Here is a 21,997-nt window from a genome sequence, read left to right as displayed (position 1 = left end):
GCACAAGATAGCAACTTTTACGGGGGAACGCCTCTTCCTAAATCCTAAATCCGCAAATAGCGGGTTTAGGGAGTCTGGCGCAAGATAGGGCCCTACATGTACAGTATATAGTATATATACACACACATACATATATACACATATATGCACATACCTACATACACACACATACATATATAGTGAACAGACATGATTTGACCATCTGGATCTAACTGCTGACCGACTGACTACCCGACCAATTCGTTGATGAATAGGCGCCTGCTTTCCATCAGAGTAAAAACACCCTTATATGAATCTGGCTTTTGCACATGCGCACACAAAGCCCAGAGCAACCAAGAAGAGATGTTGAAAAGTGACAGAAAGAAAGACAGTGACTCATAATATTTGAGTCTACTCTGAGAACAGCTACTCCTTACTGCTGTGAAGTCTGGGGCCAGTTATTAAAGTTGCTCTGTATGTGAAGGTGCTGCAGGGTGTGCAGGTAGCGGGGCTGGGCAGCAGGTGGGGAGGACTGACGCTTTTGTGTCGAGGTGTTTGGCGGGCAAATGCAAACAAGTTTTAAAGGGATAGTAAACTAAAATTTGTAACTTTTTTATTGTCATCATTGTTGTAGAAACCATCATGAGACTTTGGGGCTCTGAAGACATTTTCTCTGCAGAGGGAGGCCTGTTGGTTGTTTTTTTCTGACTAAAAGCAATGGTTTTTCTGGGATTCAAATCTTAATTTCACATGTAAATGAGGAGTATCCAATCACAATATAGTTTTTATTCCTCCTGCCCCCATTTGATTGAGTCTTCAACTGCACCTGCTATCCTGCATTACCACGCTCTAGCTTCAAATGATAGGAATAATAGTTGTTAGCTTATTAGCACGACACACTAAACATGTTTCCATCCACCTATTTTTTATTCGCATTTTCAAAAATTGCGAAAAAAAAAAAAAAAAAAAACTTGGATGGAAACGCCAGAAATTCAAAAAATGGCCAAAAATTCGCAAAAAAAGTTTTTACACTTTGAGGGGGTGGATTTCTCAGCGTATCGATAAAAGAAGATGTGACTTTTTGCTGTGGAAACAGGTTTTGCGAATAAACGATGACTGGACCGGATACCACGTCACACTTCTACGCTACAGTCTTCAAAAAATGGCGGCGGAGGATAGCATAAGGTATGTGTGGGGAGACGAAGAAACTGAATGTTTTCTGCATTTAATAAAAGAAGCTAACATCAATATATTGGACAGAAAACAGCAAAGGAACGCAACAGTATACCAAGATCTACAGAAGGAAATGACTGCGAAAGGATTTGACAAACCGTGGCAAATCCTCAGAAGCAAGCAGAAAAGTCTGAAACAGCGCCACATGGCTGAGAAGCGTCGGATGGCCAGCAGCGGTGAGGAGGGGAGAGCCAAAAGCAACTTCAAATATTTTGCGATGATGCATGAAATCCTGGGCCAAAGACCTCTGGTGACATCTCTGAGTTCCTCTATCAGGGTGTTCGCGGGGTCTTAAAAAGTATTAAAAGTTGATTAATCAATTGTGGGAAAATTAAGGCCCTTAAAAAGTATTAAAAAGTCTTCATCGCGATTTTATGAGGTATTAAATTTTATTGGTATTCAAGCTTTGACTCCAGAAAGTATCCATGAATATTTATTTGCCTCCTCGCGACTATTACAAACAACGATATGTCGGTGGAGTACTCGGAGCTAGATCGCCTCAGGGCCGCGCGCTTACGGGTGCAGTGAATATTCTGGCGCCCAAACAGAGGATAAGAAAACAAAAATGGGGAAGTGCAAGTTCTCTGACTGCTGGCTCGAGATGCCCGAATTTAAAGACTGGATAAAGCCGGTCGAAAATAACAACTGGGAAGCCTATTGCACACTTTGCAAGAAAACGATAAGCGTAGCATCGATGGGCATAAATGCAGTTAAGTCCTGTATGCAAGGTACTAGCCACAAGACTGCTGTTGGCCGCAGACAGCAACAACTGTCGATAGCATCATTCTGTGGTCCACCAGCAACACGACCACCTGGCAACATGACAGCTGAGTTAGCCGACACAGCTACGACCTCATCGTCTGCTGACATAAGGGTGGCTTTGGGCAGCACACCAACGCTGCGTGCAGAGGTTATCTGGTATCTCAACACAGCGGTGAATCACCACTCATTGAACTCAAACAAAGGCATTTCTGATATTTTCAAGTCTATGTTTCCGGATTCGCACATTGCAAAGACTTTCACCTGTGGCAAGGACAAAACTGGATACGTCATGAGATTCGGGTTAGCACCGTACTTTAAGCAGCAGCTTGTGTTGATGTTTGACGAGTCTCTCAACCAGTCAACATAAAAGAAGCGGCTCGACGTCCACGTTCGTTTTTGTGAGGATGACTGCGTCCAGTCCAGGTATCTGGGCTCTCAATTCTCGGAACAGCTGAGGACCTGTTGCATCACATCAAAATAAGTGTGCTGTGTACTAGTCCACTAGGCTAGCATTTCATTTTTTATTTCTTTTAGTGTGTGTGTGAGAGACTGTGTGTGTGTGTGTGTGTGTGTGTGTGTGTGTGTGTGTGTGTGTGTGTGTGTGTGTGTGTGTGTGTGTGAGGGAGAGTTGGTTTTAACATTTAACAAGCATTTCTGGTGCAATTTTATGTTTGAAATGTGCTACATAGATACATTTGATTTGAATGCCTATGTATTTCAAGAACAAACAAAACAAATTCAAGGCATAATGTCATAAACCAACTGACTGCCATGTCAATTCACAGGAATGTGTTGCAAAACTGAACGCGAGGCAGCTTGTCTCTGTCAGTATGGATGGTCCCAATGTCAATTTGAAGTTGGGACACCTTCTTCAGAAGGAGCATGCGCAGCTGTATGGAGCTCAACTGGTGAAGGTTGGAAGTTGTGGGCTTCACACCCTGCACAATGCAGTGATGGCAGGCTTCACTATGCGGCAGCTGGACAAGCTCCTTGGGCTCTCCACTTCCTCTTCCACAATGTTCCAGGTAGGAGGGAGGACTTCACTGCCTTGACTGGGTCCACCACCTTTCCACTGACATTCTGTGGCCACAGATGGGTTGAAAATCTCCCTGTGGCAGAGAGGGCAGCTCAAGTATGGCCAATGTTTTTGAAGGTATTATGATTATTTACTGTTTCCCTCAATTTTAGAGCAACATTTCTTATATAAAAAAAAATATATATATTTTTCTATGCACATGCATTTTGTTATGTTTTGTTTAGTTATGCAGCAAATATATTTGAATATTTTTCAGGAGCCTGCATGATTCTCTTATCAAGAGTGGTCAGGGAAGAATTTTTACTGTTATCCTGAAGTGGCTTTTTTGCTTCCCCCTAGGAAACCCCATATGAAGCAAGTTTCCAACTGTGTTAATAAAGTTGTTTTGACTATGCAGTATGTGGCTGCTGTGAAGCAGAAGAAGCTCCCCCACCTGAGCACTGCCTCCTATGACAGCACTGAGGCACAAGCTGATCCCCTCATCAGTGCCGAATTGCAGTTCTTCCTGGCAATATCAAGCACCTTCAACCTCTTCCTGACCAAGTATCAGACTGATGAGCCAGTTTTGCCCTTATGGCCAAAGATCTGAGTGAGCTGATAAAGGTAATAATTACAATAAGGTCTAAACTGAATATGATTCATCTATATGAAGAGTTCCTCCACTGATTGTTTGCTATATCTTCAGAGTCTACTGAGGCAGTTTGTAAAGAGGGAGCTCCTGCAGGGCCTCACTCGCCTGCAGCTGGCGAAAGTAGATGTGGCTGATGAGGCGAACTGGGTCCCTGTCATAAATGCTGATATAGGCCTGGGTGCTGAATCTGTCATAAAGGTAATTTTGATATACCGGTATTGTCTTTGTAGGGATGAATGCAAAGATTTTTGCACTGCACACCTCTCCAACCAGTTAGTGTAAATGTTAATAGTTTGACCATTTTATTGTACTGCTAGTAATGATAATAGCAGTTACTGTATGTAGTTTCAAATATATATATATATATATATAATCTTTCTTAGGTTCACTGAGAGGGCAATAACCTGTCTAAAAAAACTATAAATCTTTACTTTCTATACCATTTACAGCATATGTTTATAGTTGTGTTCTATTTGTCAGTCACTTCAGAGCAAGCCAGGAAGCAGGGTAGGGGAGCTTTCTGTGCTCATCTTCAGGAAAGAGTGTATGCAGGGCCTGGTTACCATGGTTAATAAACTGCAAGAGAAAAGCCCCTTGAAGTTTCCAGTGGTCAGGGCCATAGCATGTTTGGATCCAACAAACATGCACAGGGATCCAGAGTGGTGCCTCACAAAGATGAAGACTATAGTCCAGAAATTCCTGCAGGACAGTCAGTTGACAGGAGGTGTCTCAGCTGGTAGGAAAAATAAAATACAGTAGAATGACAGTAGAGGTGGAGTGGTCACTGTATGTCCTCTAATATCTCCTCTTTATTTATTTTAATGTAGCTTCTTCCATCTGTTGAAATTATGCAAGGCAGTTTAATTTTTGTGCATTTTGTTGTTGGTGTTAAAGTGTCTAATCTCCCAAATGCTTCCAGAAGAAATTATTTTAACACTTCTGAAAGATACCGTACATTACATAGCTTATGCTTTTGTATGTGCAGATGCTGTGAGCCATGTTTGTCAAATGAATGATGAACCAAATGTCTGGAATACAATTGAAAACATTAGTAATTCCCTTGTTGCAGGTGATGTGATCATCCAACAGTTTGAGAGCTTTCTCAGTGTTGAGGCTAGAGATGAGCGTTTCCTCTCCTTTCAGCCACTGCAGCAGCAGGTTGATGTGTTCCTGCACTCAGCACTCAAGTCCTACCCTGAAGTGTCAAAGATATGTCAAATCCTTCTGCTCCTGTCCCATGGACAAGCCACAGTGGAGAGAGGATTCTCAGTCAACAAGCAGGTTGAAACCTGCAATATACTAGAAGAGCCGATGGAGGCTCTAAGGTTGATCTGCGACAAGGTCAGTGTTTGTAGGGGTGTTCTAAATGTTCCTCTGACCAAGGAGCTCCTGGCTTCGGTAGCACCTTGAGCAACAACGTCTGAAAAAAGAAAATGCCACACAGACACTGAAAAGAAAAGCAGCTGAAGATGAAGTCGAAGAGCTGAAGAAAAAGATCAAAATCCTGCATGAAGTGTGCAACACACATCAAATTGATGCAGACCATCTTGCTGAGCAGGCAGAAGGAAAATCTGGGTCATTAATGGCCCAACTTATCACCAAGTCCAGCACCTTGCGCCAAAGGCACAAAGAAAAGCTCAGAGAGCTGATGGAAAGCAAATCACACAATCTCAGGCACATGTACTAAATTTTGATCATGATGTAATAGGTTCTTGTTGTTTTCCGCAAGTTGGCCTTGAATAACTGCTGTTACTTGTTGTGACCTGAGGAGAATGTCAATAAACTTGCCTTTAGTTTAATTTATTCTTTCGAGCTTTATTCCTTCTCAGCTTACCTCATTTCTGTTAAATTGCAAACTACAACTGTTAAAGATGTGTTGCTAACAGCTTAAAGTGGCGATGAGGTCTCAATTTTTTTTGAAAGGTTTTTTAAAAAAAAGTCTTAAAAAGGTATTGAAATGAACCTCAGGATTCCTGCATATACCCTGTCTATCAACAGTTCAGGTAAGGTAACAATAGTATAATGTTAGAGGTGACTGGTTCGCGAGTAGTTATTCATCTGTTGTTGTTAGAAGTAAGCAGACCAATACTGCATCTAAATTACTGAGTCAAGTTCAGACAACTACACCGCTAGCATCAGCCCCATCCTGATACAGAGGAGAGTAGCAGCAAATGTTACCCTCTGTTGTTTGTTGTCATAGTTGTCCATGATCAACTGTTGAGTGTCAGCTGAGTGTTTGTTGTTGTTCAGTGGACACAGATGCTATCTTATGACGTCATCTCACGGCACACTCTTCTCTCAATAATCGCAAAACAAAACTAATGGAAACATTAGTTTTAAATTCACATTTTCTTTTGCGCATTTTGACAAAATTCGCTCAAAAATTTCGATATGTTTGGATGGAAACCTGAGTACTAAGGATTATATCAGAAGACAAGACAAGGTAAGGGCTAGCACAGACTTCATCTAAATATGAAGCTTTATGGAGTCAATCATGGACTTTCTCACATCAACTGAAAACCACTTACAGTGATCACATCCGTTCGGGCAGAATTGATCAGTATAATTGGATGATTATAACCACATATTTAAAACGCATTTACTAACTAACCTTCATTTGCATATTTACTGCATGAATATAATGTAATGAAACGAACAGCTTTGTTATTTACTGAATTTCATTGACTTGTCCAAAATACAGTTGGCTACAGCTGTTTGAAAAGCTTTTCAACTTACAAATTCAATTTTAGAGTTTAACTTCTTCATGTTCTCCTCTGTATTTATTTCACTTTATTAAATATAGTGGGCCCACACTCGGGAATTGTGTCACAACGGGGTTGCGTGTGACCCCACCTGCCTGCTAGAGCCCAACCCTTCATATCTGTTGTAATGATACATCATCAGACTTAAGATTAAGAATTATAAACTGTTAATCATACCTGTAGCTCAGGCCGGTGTGCTAATTCTGTCCTGGGGCAGTGAGTGGGATGTGTTGGGGAAACCCACAGTTGTTCTTGGAGAAAGGCCTTCTCCCCCGCAGGAGAAGCTAGCTGGTGGTTAAACAGCCTGAGGCACCACAACAGTTCTTGAATGAGTAAGAGGTAGAGCACAGCACTCTTCCTGACACGTCTACCTCTAGTCTCTGTTTTGCAGCCCAGGCATGCCCCTGATTCATGCCACTGTCACTCCTGCCCATCCCCCTAAAACTTGCACTTTCTAACTGAAGTTGCACTGTTGTGGAAAAGATGAGTCACACATTATGTTTAGCTTTCATTTTGGTGGTTTAGACATTAACCACAACCAAACCCAAGTTAAGAACTGTCTGGAGTATCCAGGTTGCTGTCTAACTTCACCAGTGACGTTTTCACTGATCAAGCCCAGATTTCATCATACTACTACATGTGCAGCCGTGGGCTTTCGGTTTTCAGATGGTTGCAGCATTACAGCATTGAAACCTCTTTTCATGTGTAATGAAGATATCGTGATCTGATAAATAGCAATTTCACTCATCAGCCCCAGATTCTATTTCATGGGCCAGCTCCACCTAATGGGAATATTATCCTTCATTGTTTGTTTATTGATTGTAGCTTGGAGGTTCACTTTTATATTTAGCTTCTAGTGGGTGAGAGAGTCATGCCTCAAGTATCAACCAAGTTCTTTTTTTTTTTTTTTTTTTTTGGCCAATATTACCATTATTACAATTATATGTATATGTGTGTACAGATATATATTCTTATTAGGGTCACTACTATTACTCTATATGCATGCTGGCTACTATATGACAAATAATATCCTTAAAAGAGAGGAATGCCTTAAACCAAATAGTCAAATGGTCCTCTCGACTGATTGGTGAGTTTCAGCTTTTCCCAGCATCCCTGTATGTTAGACAGCTACAGAGGATTGCTTTTTTTATTTTAAATGATGACTCTCACCCTTTGAATTGTGAATTCCAGCTTCTCCCCTCCAGACGGAGGTACTTGGTCCCAAAATGCAAGACAAAACGTTATAGGAACAGTTTTGTTCCTGCTGCCATCATAGAGTTGAACAAGCTATAACTAGATACTGTGCACAGGCCTTATTTATTTATTTGTGTATTTTTATTTTTGTTATTTTATTGTATCTAAATATCCGGGTTTTTAAACTCTTTATATCCTTGCTTTAAACTCATTTTACTCTCATCATTTTGTGTTTTAGGAAATCTGTGCTGGCACGTGCAGAGGGAGGGGGCGAAGGGCGCTGGTGCACCTGCCCCTTTGCCCCTTGATGCCCAAAGTGATGTTTTTTATTTTATTTTATTATTATTATTTTTTTTTTTTGTAAGTGTGTGTGTGAAAGTCTGTCTGTGTGGCCCAAAATAATAATAAATAAAACAAAATAATAATAATTTAGATCTACCTTAGTTGGTCACATGATACACGACGTGTCCTCACTGCCCTGACGTGCCCCATTTGGTTTTACTGAGGTTAGAAAACAAAAATAAAGCTGTGAAATTAAAATAAAGAGGTGTCATAATTGATTAATTTTTGTCCTCCAATTTGATTAAAACTGAAAAGCAAGGACTCCAAGAAGAGTAGCTACAGTTAAACAGTCCAGTGTCTAATGGTGATCTAAATTCAACTTAATCCATTATCTTCATATGTCCTAAATTAATGCACAGCTTGAATTATGGTTTTGTGGATATAGGCTGTACCTCCACCCCTCCTTTATTCTCTTCCCCCCATTAATGTTCCCCTTTCAGTTTAAGAATGAGCAACTTGTTCTGTTTAGTTCAAGCAGTCAGCCTTGGCTGCAGCCTCTCTCAGCAAGTAGTCTCCTCTAAACTATCAGCAGTATGGCAGGTCAGTTATAGTGAGCCATTTTCAGTGTTAGTTATCTTTACATTTTGTCATGATCACATAACACTTGTTTAGTCAGCTACTATCTCTCCCATGCTCTTTTTAGTGTCTACACTCTCAGATCAATACAGCCCACCTCCAGCAATATCAGCAGCAGCAGCAGCCTCCTCACCAACCCCTTCAGCAGAAGCTGTTCAGTGTACCCCATCAGGTAAAACAAATATATGAGGTGTGGACAATGATATGGTATGTTGTGATTCCATGTTACATTCTTTATGAATATGGGTTGCTACAATTCAACCAGTTATATTGTAAGGTATGTTTCTGTATCGTGTTTCAAATTTGTGCTCCATGTGGCCCCTTTTAACTTTGAGCACCTGCCCCTCCAAATGTCTTTGCACGGCCCTGAATCTGTGTGTTTATTGGTGGAGCCTTGACCTATGGAGCACTTTTACCATGGTTTCTGGTTATCATGTTTGTATGATGTAATGTTGTATGTGTGTATGGACAACTCACTGCAAGACAAATCTACCTACGAGTACGAATAAAGTAATCTGAACCTGAACCTGATTAGGTCTTGCTACCTTGAACCAAACAAGCACCAACAAGTGCGATTCTTCGATTCAACGATTCTTTGTTGAAAGCCCAAGAACAGACCGGAGTCAGTCTTCAATTTTCTGATGCAATATTTATTATGGTCACATATAAAGCAAGGCAGCGCTGGTCTCAAAGTGACAGAGCTCCCGCAGAATCTCAGTCAGAATGAGCCCCGATATCAGGAAATGATACACATTTATGTTCTTGGGCTGGGCCTGCCCCGTACATACCGTTGGACTTAAACGCAAACAAGAATAATTGGCCAGTTACCCGGGCATGGACAGGCCAACCACTGTCCATGCCTTGTTTCTGGAATGTGCTATGCTATGTGTGTGAATGTTGACTGGGCGTGTATCTAATGCAACAGACCTAAATAACAAGATAGAGAAAGTACATCTGGCTCCTGCTGTGTCTATCTTCTGCTTAGCAGCCAAGCTGTCCTGAACTATGTAATACATTGGATAATGCAAGAAACATTGAACTATACGGCCAATTGTAACACAAGTATAAAAGACACCGCCAGCACCTTCCCATGACTCACTCACCACAGGAATCCTCAATATAATACATGTAACTTCCCACAGATTTCCCTCTGTCTGATACAAATCAACACGTGGGCTGAACGGATTTCTATTTTTAGGTTCTTCTTCTTTGGGATCCGGTCTAGTTACACCCATATTACAAAAGCTATCCTGAATGCTCTCCCTCTCTCCCACTCCTTATTCAAGTCTTGTCAGGTTGATGAATATTGAACATGTGGGGACTGATAGAGGAAAATTACAGATCGCTACTGAGAGGTTATTTGCCTAAACTGATGCACCAGTCTTTGACGTGTGTGCGTGCAGATGCAGGGTTTCCAACTCCCACGCATTCAGCCTCAATCTCACGCTTGAGAGAGAAATCTCACGCCAAATCTGACTTGTTTTCTATTGTAAATTTTTCCACTCCATCCGGTCAGGTGTGCTGGATCTGGTTGATTACTATTATAAGTTGATTATTGATTGTGCAATGCCACGACTCGCAGTTAATCGCACTGCGCGCATTAAACTATTTTGCGGAAGCAGGAGGACGGTATAATTTACGTTGTATCCACGTTCGCACGCTGCGTGCATGACTGTGCATGTGCTCGTGCATGAGCGCCCGTACCATGAGCGCCCGTACCGTAGGGGAGACTGGGGTAAGTTGAGCCAAAGGGTAAGTTGAGCCACCCCCTGTTTCTAGGAAACGGTAAAAAAGATTGATCATTTGACCAAATATTTAAAAGGAAGGCATCATTTCATGGAGTCTGTGAAGGTAAGAACCACATGGGTAAAGTGGTTAGACATTTATTTCCAAAAAAAACATTTTTTACCCTTGAAAGTGAATTCAGTCAGTTTCCTGAGAATTGTGTTAAGACCAAAATAGATAATTTTAAATTTGTTTTATACATCAGTTGTGGTATCTATGTGCTACAACATGAGGTCATAAACCTAGCATAAAAGTGCACCATTTTAGTTGTGGGGACTAAAAAAGTCAAAATGGTAGCTCTGGGGTAAGTTGAGCCGCCCCAGGAACGGCTGGAGAAGAAGTGTAGAGGCAGAAATGTCGGAGAGTGGGCTCAACTGGGGAGAGCTTGAGCAAAAAGCCACGAACAGAGTGAAATGGAGGATATTTGTCCGTGGCCTATGCACCCAAGAGGAGCAAAGGGCTTAAGTCAAGCCCCATACACTTAATAAGTGTATTTTGGCTGTAGCCTAAATGTCTTAAATATTAAATAAATATTAAATATTGAATGAATGAATGAATGAATGAATGAATAAATAAACAAACAAATAAATAAATAAATATTAATTATTTATTAAGTGTATGGGGTAAGTGTATTTTGGTTCAATGTTCAAATATGTTACGTTCATATGTTCATTACTGACCTTACTGTCAGCAAGGACACCAAGAAACTAGTGTTCTAGTGTTTTCTTTCCAAAAACACAGCTGTTAATGTTCTCTTCCCAAGCGCACTTTAAGGTATGTTAAAACAGCTGTTTATTGTACCTGTTGAATTGTGTTTAATACATAAAAATATACATGAATGTAAAGAAGTGACTGTTATTTAGGGAGGGAGAAGGTGAGGGAGGGGTGGGATGGAGGTGGGGAGGAAGGTGGAGGGGTAGTAGGGATATGGCTCAACTTACCCCGCTCCTATGCTCAACTTACCCCATACACGGGGTAAGTTGTGCCACGAGACCACTTTTTTTGGACATGCTATATTATGGAAACAGTTATGTTTACACTCATTCTGTTTGTTTGAAGAGATGCACAACATCCTGAAATATATGCAGATATATTAGTTAGCGACAAAACTATGATTGCCTTGATGTAGTGATCTTAAATATGAAAAATGGCTCATCTTACCCCAGTCTCCCCTACTGGAGCACACCCCCTCCAACCGTGGTTAAGTTGATTTAATTAAACAGTCAAACGTTACTTTGGTGGTCCATAGATTAATTTTTATCATGTGGATTGAAGTTTGCCTAGCCCATATAAATGCTCGGGAAATCGGGAAAAATAAGAGGTGTAGGCTATTAATTCAGGCATAGGACTGTATGCAGCCCTATTGTTAAGGTATGCATATGAAGTGTGTGTGTGTGTGCCGCCCCCCCCCCCCCCCCCCCCCCCCCCCCCCCCCCGCCTGAATAACATCAGTCAGGGACTGACTGATGTTATTCAGCACAGACTTGAAGACTTGCCAACATCTTTGGTGTGAAAATGTACCATACATCAATACAGTGGTCCCTCGTTAATCGCGGGAGTTACGTTCTAAAAATAACCCGCAATAGGCGAAATCCGCGAAGTAGTCTGCTTTATTTTTTTACAATTATTATAGATGTTTTAAGGCTGTAAAACCCCTCACTACACACTTTATACACTTTTCTCAGACAGGCATTAACATTTTCTCACTTTCTCTCTTGTTTAAACACTCAAAGTTCAAACCTTCTTAGAAAAATAAGTCCAGTATTATAGAATGAATGCATTCTGTACTGTACAGGAGACACGGCGCGGAGGAGAGTCCCTTAGCCAATCAGGACGTAGAACACAATGCGCTGTTAAAAAAAAAAAAAATCCGCGAAACTGCGTGGCGTGGAAAGGTGAACCGCGTTATAGCGAGGGACAATTGTACACCAATATTATTTGGTTATCAAATGCAGGGACCAAACGTCCATATACATTGTATATGGACATATACAATGTTCAGGGACTCCAAAAATGTCCCCCCCAATATTGCTGGAATATATTAGCAATTCAATAGCAAATTCAATATCTGTCCCCCCCCAATGTTGAAATGGTGGTTTTGGCCCTGATCAAATGGCCATATTGCCCTTTTATACATATATGCAGATGTGATAATCTGTTCTTGAAAATATACTTGAGGAAACAGGAAATACCTGAGAATTTTGATGCATTAATGTGGAGTCCCCTCTTTGCAGCTACAACAGCTTTCACTCTTCTGGGAAGGCTTTCTACAAGATTTTGGAGTTTGTCTGTGGGAGTTTTTGCCCGTTCGTTCAGAAGAGGATTTTTGAGGTCAGACACGGATGATCTCTATTCTAATTCATCTCAAAAGGGATGGATGGGGTTGAGGTCAGGGCTCTTTGCGGGCCAATCAAGTTCTTCCACACGAAAAACGCCCACTCATGCCTCTATAGAGCTTGCTTTGTGCACTGGGGCACAGTCATGGTGGAACAGAAAAAGGTTTTCTCCAACCTGTTCCCACAAAGTTGGAAGCAGAGAATTTTCCAAAATATCTGGGTGAGCTGAAGCGTTAAGATTTCCCAAAAACAAGCCAACAGCATTAACCCTCCTCCACCAAACTTGCAGTTGGCACAATGCAGTCAGGCATGGAACGTTCTCTTGGCATTCACCAAACCCAGACTCGTCCATTCAGTGAGCTCTTTTTCTTTTCCTTTTTTTCAGGATGATTGGATTTGAGCAGAGAACAATGATTTGTTGTTTTTGAGTCACAAAGCCAGTATGAAGGGATAGGACTTGAAAAGCTTCTGGCTTCTTCCTAACCCTTTGAACATGAACTATATTATTCGGTTGACGATTGATGAATTTAGCTTTTGTTTGCTCATATTACTTACATGTCATACTTCTGTTTGTCTTTTTATCATGTTCAAGAAAGTATAATAATAATTTAAAAAAAAAAAAAAAAAAAAAAAAAGCTCTTTGGAATGAGACATTCTTTCACAAATGTTTGTAAAGGCAGACTGCATGGCTGGATGCTTGATTTTATACAGCTGTGGCAATGGGACTGAAACTGAAACACCTGAATTCAATGATCATGGCCCAACACTTTTGTCCATATAGTGTATGTACAGTGGTGCCAGAAAGTTTGTGAATTTTTTCTGTTTCTGTATAAATGTGATCTAAAACCTGCCAGATATTCCTACAACTAGAAAAAGGGAACTGAATTACACAAATGAAACAAACACATTAAACCTATTCATTTATTTATTGAGGAAAATTATCTAATATTACATATTTGTGTGAGGCAACAGCATATGAACCTCTGTGCTACCGATCTCTCCAAAAGCTAATGGAAACAGCTGCTTTGATCAAGGTGATGAGGTTGGAAGTGTGTGTTGTAGGTGTCCTGCCAGCACTCCCAGTCCGCTTACTGACCAAGTCTGTTCCTCTCAGGAAGGCTTGGTTGGTGTGAACTATGCCTCGAACACAAAAGCACAAAATTGGCAAAGGCTACAAAATCCTCTCTAAAGATCTGGGTGTTCCATCAATCCACAATGAGACAAACTGTTTATAAATGGAGGAAACTCAGGACTGCAACTCTTCCTAGGAGTGGGTGTCCTGTAAAGGGGCGCCGCGCACGGTGGCTGACCCGAAGTTCTCCTGATCCTGGGACGGGATGTAACTTAAATTGGAATTTCCCCTTGTGGGATTAATAAAGTGTACTTACTTACTTACTTACTAAAGATCACAGGGAGAGCCCAATGTGCAATCCTCAAAGAGATAAAAAAGAAGCCCAGAGTTACAGCAAAACACCTGCAGAATTCTCTACAGCTGGCTCAAGTCTTTGTTAATGTGTCCACTGTAAGAAAAACACTGAGGGCCCTATCTTGCGCCAGACTCCCTAAACCCGCTTTAGGGAGTCTGGCGCAAGATAGGGCCCCATGAAGGAAACCTTTGCTGTCCAAAAAACAAAACAACAGAAAAAAGAAAATAAAAAAAAGCATTGCAGCTTATCTTGCAAAAGCCAATTTTCACAACATATCTGGAACAATGTTCTGTGGATGAGATGAGACAAAACCCTTTGTTTGGAGGAACAACGGCACCAGCGCCAAAACCTCATCCCAGTTGTGAGGCATGGCTAAGGCAGCGTCATGGCTTGGGGCTGCTTTTGCCACACACAAGAAGTGTAAGGTTGGATCATTTCCCTCAATAAATCAATGAACAGGTTTAATGTTTAATCTTTTTATGTCATTTGTTTCGTTTGATTTCTTTTATGTCCCTATTAGTTGTTATGCTTCATTTAATAATTACTTTTTTAATCATTTCTTTATTTTCACCTTTCATTAGTGTGTGGACTCTCATTTGTTGCGAGCCCTGAGCCAGATGTAAAAAAACAGTCGTATGGAAATACATTACAACTGTCATTGCTGATCATGACAAGTTCATTGCTGGTGCAAGGCACACAGCTGTTGGTTGACATGGGACACACCTCAGACTCCTAGAAACCACTGCAACAACAGTTTGGCCAGACACTTTGGTGCTGTCTGACACAGCAAGACGGTTACTCATGCCGTGTCTGCCAACTGTTAATTTGGAAAAGATGAAGAGGGACGGCCAAGAGTGGCAGAGAGCAGAACAACAACAACAACTAAGTGCTTCCCATGTGACTTACAGTTTGGGTCATTACAGAAAATTATAAATAATGCATCATGATTTTCTCTCTTTGGACCAGATCCAGTTTGGATGAGTGCCATGTGTTTATTGTGATTTCATTACTCTCCTTGGTCGAGCACAGTTCATGAGGTCTTTCAACACAAATGATGCACACCACAGTGATTAAGGCCTCACCGAGTCTCAGCTCCATAAACAACTTCTTTGAGAGGTAATAACAATAGTGATGTGATAATTTCTGGTAACTGTGTGAAGCACTCTGCAGCCTCCGAATGTTTATGAAAAAAGGTCCAATGCAGAATTTTGGTAAATGTGTAATTAATAAGCAATAATAACAAAGACATCCTAAATTTTCAGCCTACATGTCATGTTATGTACTTTTCCTGTTGATCAGTTATCCCATGTGGCTGCTGGGAGGCATGACGACGGACACACTGAACTTTTTTTGTTACTAAGTTTTGTTATTATGTTACTAAGTGAAGTATCTGAAGGGCAGCAACACCCATTTTGCTGAGCCATCTTTAGTCTGAATCATTTGATATTATGGTCTGTTTTTTTCTTCAGCTGTGACTAGTTACAGTTACAGTAAAAACAGATGTTATTGTAAAACCCTTGATAAAACTGTTCATTTTTGTTTCTCAGAGCAAAGGGAGGTAGAAAGTATGAACCAGAAATCAATATTATACCTTTATTTAAAAACTTAATTTATTAGTTATTGACATTACATAGGCAAGAGAGTGCACCCTGAGTATATAATATGTGCCGTATTGTCACAACCCAGTTCTCAATTACTCCTCGAGGTCCTTCTGTGACATTTCCTCTGGAATGTATAATATAGCACAGTGTGTGGAAATAAAGCAATAAGACAGTGTTCAAGTTGCAGGAAGTAGCACAGTCAGCATCTCTTTGACTGTGCCAATATTATAGATAAAAACAGCGGTAAACATGACAAACTGTTAAAGTCTATATTACTTTTTCATAATTTAACACATTGCTCTCCAACAGCTCTGTCTCTTCCAGAGAGCAGTTTAATATACAGTTACATAGTAGTCAGAAACCCATAGAGACGGTGGCCATGCTTTATTTGTTTGGTGTGCATATGTGTGTGTGTGTTTCTTGTTTTGTTTTTTGTTTTTTATTGTGACTTTTTTGGTTAATTTTCTGTTCATTTTTAGGCGATTTCAGTGTGTGGTCTTGAGTGTGTGGTTTGTTCTATAAGTTGATAATTTTCTGGTAATTCTTTATCTTTTTTTCAAGTTTCAAAGGGTTGAAAGAATGAAAATATTTTACTTAAAGAAGCACTACTACTCAGTTGAAAGAATGAGACTACCTCTCCAAAGAACATACAGTGTGACTAAGGTCAGCTTGTCAGTTATTTCGGCATATATGACACCTCTACATTGGTGGTGAGTGATGACGAAACCTACATGGATTATTTTAAGTATAGTGTTAACATGCATTGCTCGTGGACTTCCATGGGGAAGAAAATGTAGCACACAAAGAGAGGGAAACTGTTCCCACAAGCTGTCATCCATCTCTATTTCAAGAGGAAACATCCAAAGGAAGTTTTTGTGGAGTCAATCAGTTCATAGCCCATTCCGATCAACACCTTCAGATGAGATCCTGCCGTCAAATCAAAAATCCGCCCAAGGTACACGTTCTTCTTCCCATACAAAGTCTGTGGTACTTCATCCCAGGCCTCCAGGATGATTTCATCACTTTGGTATCTGTCACTCCATTTCTGTAGCTGTACATTGATAGTCCTGTCCTCAGATTCATCATCAAAATTCCAGCTCAAACCGATGCTCACGTAGATGTAATATTTGCCGCTCTGGGTGATAACGATGGCATTTTTTTTGTCGTCGTAGTAATTGTGGCCAAAATTAGGACGCCATTTCATGTAAGTTCCATTGGGCATGGGATCTTCGTGTTCTTCTGAGCCTGGAAGAAAAGAAGAGGTGCGTAAATCAACTTTGTGAACCCAAAATGAGATGATTTCACATAAAGAAAAAAACAAGATTAACTTACATTTTTCTGCTGTTTGTTTTGTTTGATCATAAGTTACATTTTCCACCACTGGTGAGTCTGCCTTTGACTTTCCCAACTGTGCAAAAACTAATATTTTCTTGAATTTCTTGAAAAATGTACAACTCTAGACTACTGGCCAGCTCACCCCAGTCCAAAACACATCTGACTTGCCTGTTCTTTCCAAAAAATCCATCTAAAGGTGTCGCAGCACTGCAGTAGGCCAAAAACTGAGCTCTAAACACAGATGCATGCAGATTCAACAGCTGGTGTTACATAACTCCTGCCAGATTGAAAACAAAAAGCTGTGTTTATCAGCTCTGTTCTGGCTTGTGGATATTTTACTAATATGTCAAAGATTATTGCTGCATTTTGTATCTTTTTGTTCTTATTTTAAAGAATTTAATGTTATGCCTGGCACCTCCTTTGTAACAAATGCCATGGCTGTACCAACATGTAAGAAAAAAATGTAAGAAAAAAAGGTTAAAAATTGCACACATGAAAAGAAAATAGCTTAAACTTAAAAATAAGACCGAACAGGGTTCAGGGTGCGAGCTACAGGTGAGCAAGGGCGAGCCCAGCCCCCCTAAATAAGACATGGGCCCCCCAGAGAACATGATTTAAGAAAATTTGAGGGGTCTCTGAAATATGAATTGACAATATACAGGGTTTTTCCTCCATACAGAACTCAGAGTCAGCCACCTTTGTCAGATTTGGTGCTGTCTTTCTGTCCTGGCACAATTAAAAACATGTTGTGCACTTATAGTAGTAACCACTGTTAAGTACAATAGTTTGATACCAGCACAGTCCATTACGGCACTCTACCATAATCAGCACACTGTGGCCAGAAAGAGGCTGCCAAAGAAAGAGAGACAGAGGCATTCTGGGTTTGTGGGTACTCCCTGGCCACACATCTATTACGGAAGTGTGGGTAAAGCAGTGGCTTGTAGGTTTTTTCTTTTGATCAAGTCAAGACACCACACTCATTCAGTGAAGAAGAATGAAGAAGACAGATGAAACACGGTGACTCCACATGTAAGCCAATAGGCGAAGTGTCCGCTCTTACACTGCTGACTCACATTTCATGTTACAATGTTGTAGGGCAATATGCTCATCTCCCGGTTCGATACTATTACAGTACTTGACTCCTGAATCATTATGTATTGCAATTCGATATTATGATTCATTGCAGGTCACATGAGGGAATTTCATTACAGTGATGTTGAGTTTCAAAAGATGGTCTCACTACAATGAAATGGCTACTGTGAGAGCTGACATCATCACACATGAATGAAATGTGGCTCATTGATTCTCATATTTCCAGTCAAACCAAATTTATGCAACTCCGAGCCTGTTTAGGCCCCAGTCTGCAAAAAAACACCATTTTACAACAGGCCAAAAAAGGCATTTGAACTTTATGGTTTGTCGTGCAAACTGCATGGGATTAGCATAAGGTGGGCGTGTCTGCAAAGGGGAGAGCCAGGGTGCCCAGGGAACCCATTTTCATTCAGATATCTGGAGGTCAGAGGTCAAGGGACTCCTTTGAACTTGGTGCCAATTGATTCCGTAATTTAAAAAAAATCTGACTACACTCAGTGTCATCAAGGTGGAGAGCAGCATGCTTTAGGTGCAAGAACACTGCTAACTAGTAAAACTCCTTCACATTCACAAATACACTACAAACCAAGAACATATATCTTCGTTAAATGCATACATAAAGAGCACTACTGACTACTGATTCAAGCACCGCGAAAAAAGGAATTCTTTCAAATGCGGTGAAATTTCAGGAAATCTTACCCAGATCAATGCTCATCCCGGTGAAGCCTCCGTGAGAATTACCTGTAGACAGCAAGAAAGACAAGTTCAGTGCATGATGCTCACCTGCAGTTCATGCAGACAGTCAAGTGTACTGGACCACAGGGGATACAGCATTAAGATAAAAGAAATCTCCTAGCTCTGTTCATGCAACACAAAAATGGTGTTAAAAAGAGAAAATTCCCTTGGCTACAACAAAAGGACAAGAAAAATAAGTTTTTGCAGCTTCATTAAAGATGAGGGAACTTGAAGACAGTTTTTGGAATGAAACTTGAAATATTTGTTATATATGTATGCAAAAAAGTTTCCTTTCAAAAACTTTTCAGGGGTAAAAGGCTAAGCCCAGTAACAGCTGAATTCCTATGACTTCTATTTGCATTGAAAACTTCATTAATCACCATGGGGGGAAACCTGATTAGACACCTCACAACAAATGAGAACAAAGACAGAGATGACAACATATACCTAAACACAAAGAAGCATCGCATTCAGCAAAGACATGAAAAACCCACCCATATGTAGCGTGTTAAAAACAAAGCCATGCAGCTCCTACAACATCTTATTGAAACGTTTAGCAGCTACTGGCACAGAGGAGCTTTGCATACATTCTCTAGAACATCTGGGCACAACTAATCTGCCACTAAAAAGGCTTCGGAGGCCACTAAAGAAACCATAGAGTGGGTGGTCATCCTGCTGGAAAATGACACAGTTTGCAACTGCAAGTTTTACATTTCAGAAGCCAGGGGCCAGATGTGTAAACGCTGCGTACGTACAGAAACATGCACACACTACTCAGGAAGCTGTACTGAGAGAACGAGAATGTGTGTACCTCTCCGCAGACTGCACACCATGCCTACACAGAGACTTGGCTGCAGGCTGGTGGAGAGGTGGTAGAGGATACCATGACAGTGGGAATTTATGTGACATTATTATTGTTACTTTGTTATTTCAATATACTAAGTGTCGTTAATATCTAATTTCATTGTGCATGTATGATTTTGCACAAGTCTATTTATCTAATATTATTATTATTAGTCGTAGTAGTAGTAGTAGTAGTAGTAGTATAACAGCATGTGTCTGTTTCACTGTGTCACACATTATGGGTGGATTTATTTAGTGGCACATGTGTGATGAATTAATAGTCATTATGATGAGTGCTATAAATATACAGAGCCTTGCATAATGCTGTGCGTAATGACCGCAATACTGGCTTTGGCACTGTTACAAGTCCTTGCTGTCCTTTTAGTTGCCATGTCTAAAAAAACGAATGAGTTGCAGCAGGAAATTATAGGGAAATGAGCCAACTGGGGGCGTGTCTGTCAACCTCCATTCATGCCTGATTGTGGAAGCAGACACAAACAGACTGAGATTTCTAAAACAGAACCATGCGTACACACGGCTTTATAAATCTGATGAAAAGAATGCATGTCTCTGGCTTTGTGTGTACACACAGTTTTAGTCATGAATCTACATGGAGTTTTACACATCTGACCCCAGGATGACTTCTAATTAAAGCCTATGGGGGGAAACCAGTAATCCAGCCGATCAATCTGTTAAACTTCTTCCCCAGCAGAACAAACCATAAAACAGCACTCTAGCCACAATACTCAGATGAAGCAGATATAAAACTCTCATGTCCACATCCAATGCCCAAAGTTTACTCAGAGAGAAGAACCTAGACTGAGTTTTCTTTAGTGCAACATGTGTGCTGTCTTCCCAGTTCAGTTTACTAACACAAACATCTAAGTATCGGCAAGACTGCACATCTCTGCCTCCTGTCTGCATAAGTAAAAACGGGGACAATCTCCTCCCTGTTTTCCACAGAGAATTACTCTGAGTACAAGTTAAATCTTTGAAACAGCCTACCTTCTATGGAGTTGTCTTGTCTTGAATAGGCTGCCACAACCTGTGAATGTGGAAAAGACATTTTAGTCCAAGTTTCACTGCCAGTGCTATTTGATAGATTTTATAAAACATAACGCGGGTGGCCTAAATGCATCAGAAAATGTAATCACGAAGGCTTTAACCCATCCAGAGTTCCAAAATGTGGAAGCACTGGTGTAGGTGCCTCTATGGTGGGCTACTTGAGCATCTTTTAAATGTGGAGCTCATAGACTGTTTTAGAGTTTGTTTATTCCTGTGTGTTGATGAATTTTAAAACCGTTTTATTTCTATTGACTTGCAATAAACAATTGGGTCCAGTGTTCCCTCTTTCAATTTGGTCACAACTACAATAGAGGAGCTTTAATTCATGTTTTAATTCATTCGTGTTTTTTCATTCATGTTTTTTTTCCCAATTCAAAGACTCTTAGGATAAGTTATGGCTATGTCGATGTGATACTACCTAACAAGATGCGTCCATGCACATCTATCCCGCAGATGTAGTTCACTGACCTTAGAGTGTATTGAGTTTAGCCGTCTTTCACCCTCCACCACATCCCTGACCTGAGAGGTGTAAGCCTTACCGTTTGTCCGTCAGATGCAGCGCTTTGGTTTCTCCTTATTTCTGCAAAGCTGCAGAGGATGAACATAGCCGTACAGCTGAGGAAGAGCAGCATAGTGACGACTCTGAGGCTGCTCTCCTGCCGCCTCATGTCCCGGCAGTGTTTGGCCAGGAGCAACAGGCTCTCGTCCCGCCCCATGTCGATCGCTACGTCCGTGCACTCCGCCTGGTCCTGCCGTGTCTGTCCCATGCTGGTAAATGTGATCGGTTGTCCTGAGAAAACCCTTTCTCCGGAGTTAACTCCATGGGTTTTATATACTTCTAAAGGAGAGGGGGATCCGATGCAACCCCCCAACCCACACACGCACATACGCACACTCACACACACCTCGATCGGTAATTATGCAAGTTGAGTCTGTTTCGGGGGATGTACAGGAGGAAGAGGAGGACCACGGTCTGGATTGGGGCATAGGCGCGTCATTACGTTGTTAAGGGGGGAGGGCGGGATAAGTCATCCTCAGCTCGGGGAGCAGACGTGGCTATGCATGACCTTTTTCCACCGGGAGCCACCACCCAGTTTTGGGATGAAAAAGCACCGCCAGCAGCATTTCTGGGCCAACGGCAAGGTTTCGCCTCTCAAATTACAACAAAAGAGAGAGAGTTTAGCGCAAAAAACGAGGGGAAACCCCGTAAACTATATTCCTAATTCTTGTAATTATATTTTTTAAATTATATAAAAAGAAGAA

The 21,997-nt window shown here is 41.0% G+C and overlaps 1 protein-coding gene across 1 annotated transcript; it reads right to left on the bottom strand.

Annotated features, from left to right (window-relative positions):
- Positions 1-15,713: 15,713 nt before the first annotated feature.
- LOC115368513 (uncharacterized) lies at positions 15,714-21,648 on the bottom strand. Its single transcript, XM_030064634.1, has 4 exons — positions 21,274-21,648; positions 20,675-20,714; positions 18,791-18,832; positions 15,714-16,909 (listed from the first exon to the last, which is right to left on the bottom strand). The coding sequence occupies exons 1-4, from the start codon at positions 21,619-21,621 to the stop codon at positions 16,506-16,508; spliced, it is 834 nt and encodes a 277-aa protein (XP_029920494.1). The 5' UTR covers positions 21,622-21,648; the 3' UTR covers positions 15,714-16,505.
- Between the last annotated feature and the right edge of the window lie 349 nt (positions 21,649-21,997).

Source organism: Myripristis murdjan, chromosome 12 (assembly GCF_902150065.1).
Source record: "Myripristis murdjan chromosome 12, fMyrMur1.1, whole genome shotgun sequence".
Taxonomy (NCBI): domain Eukaryota; kingdom Metazoa; phylum Chordata; class Actinopteri; order Holocentriformes; family Holocentridae; genus Myripristis; species Myripristis murdjan.
Note: the sequence above shows the minus strand (reverse complement) of the source record. Positions and strands in the feature narration are given on the sequence as shown.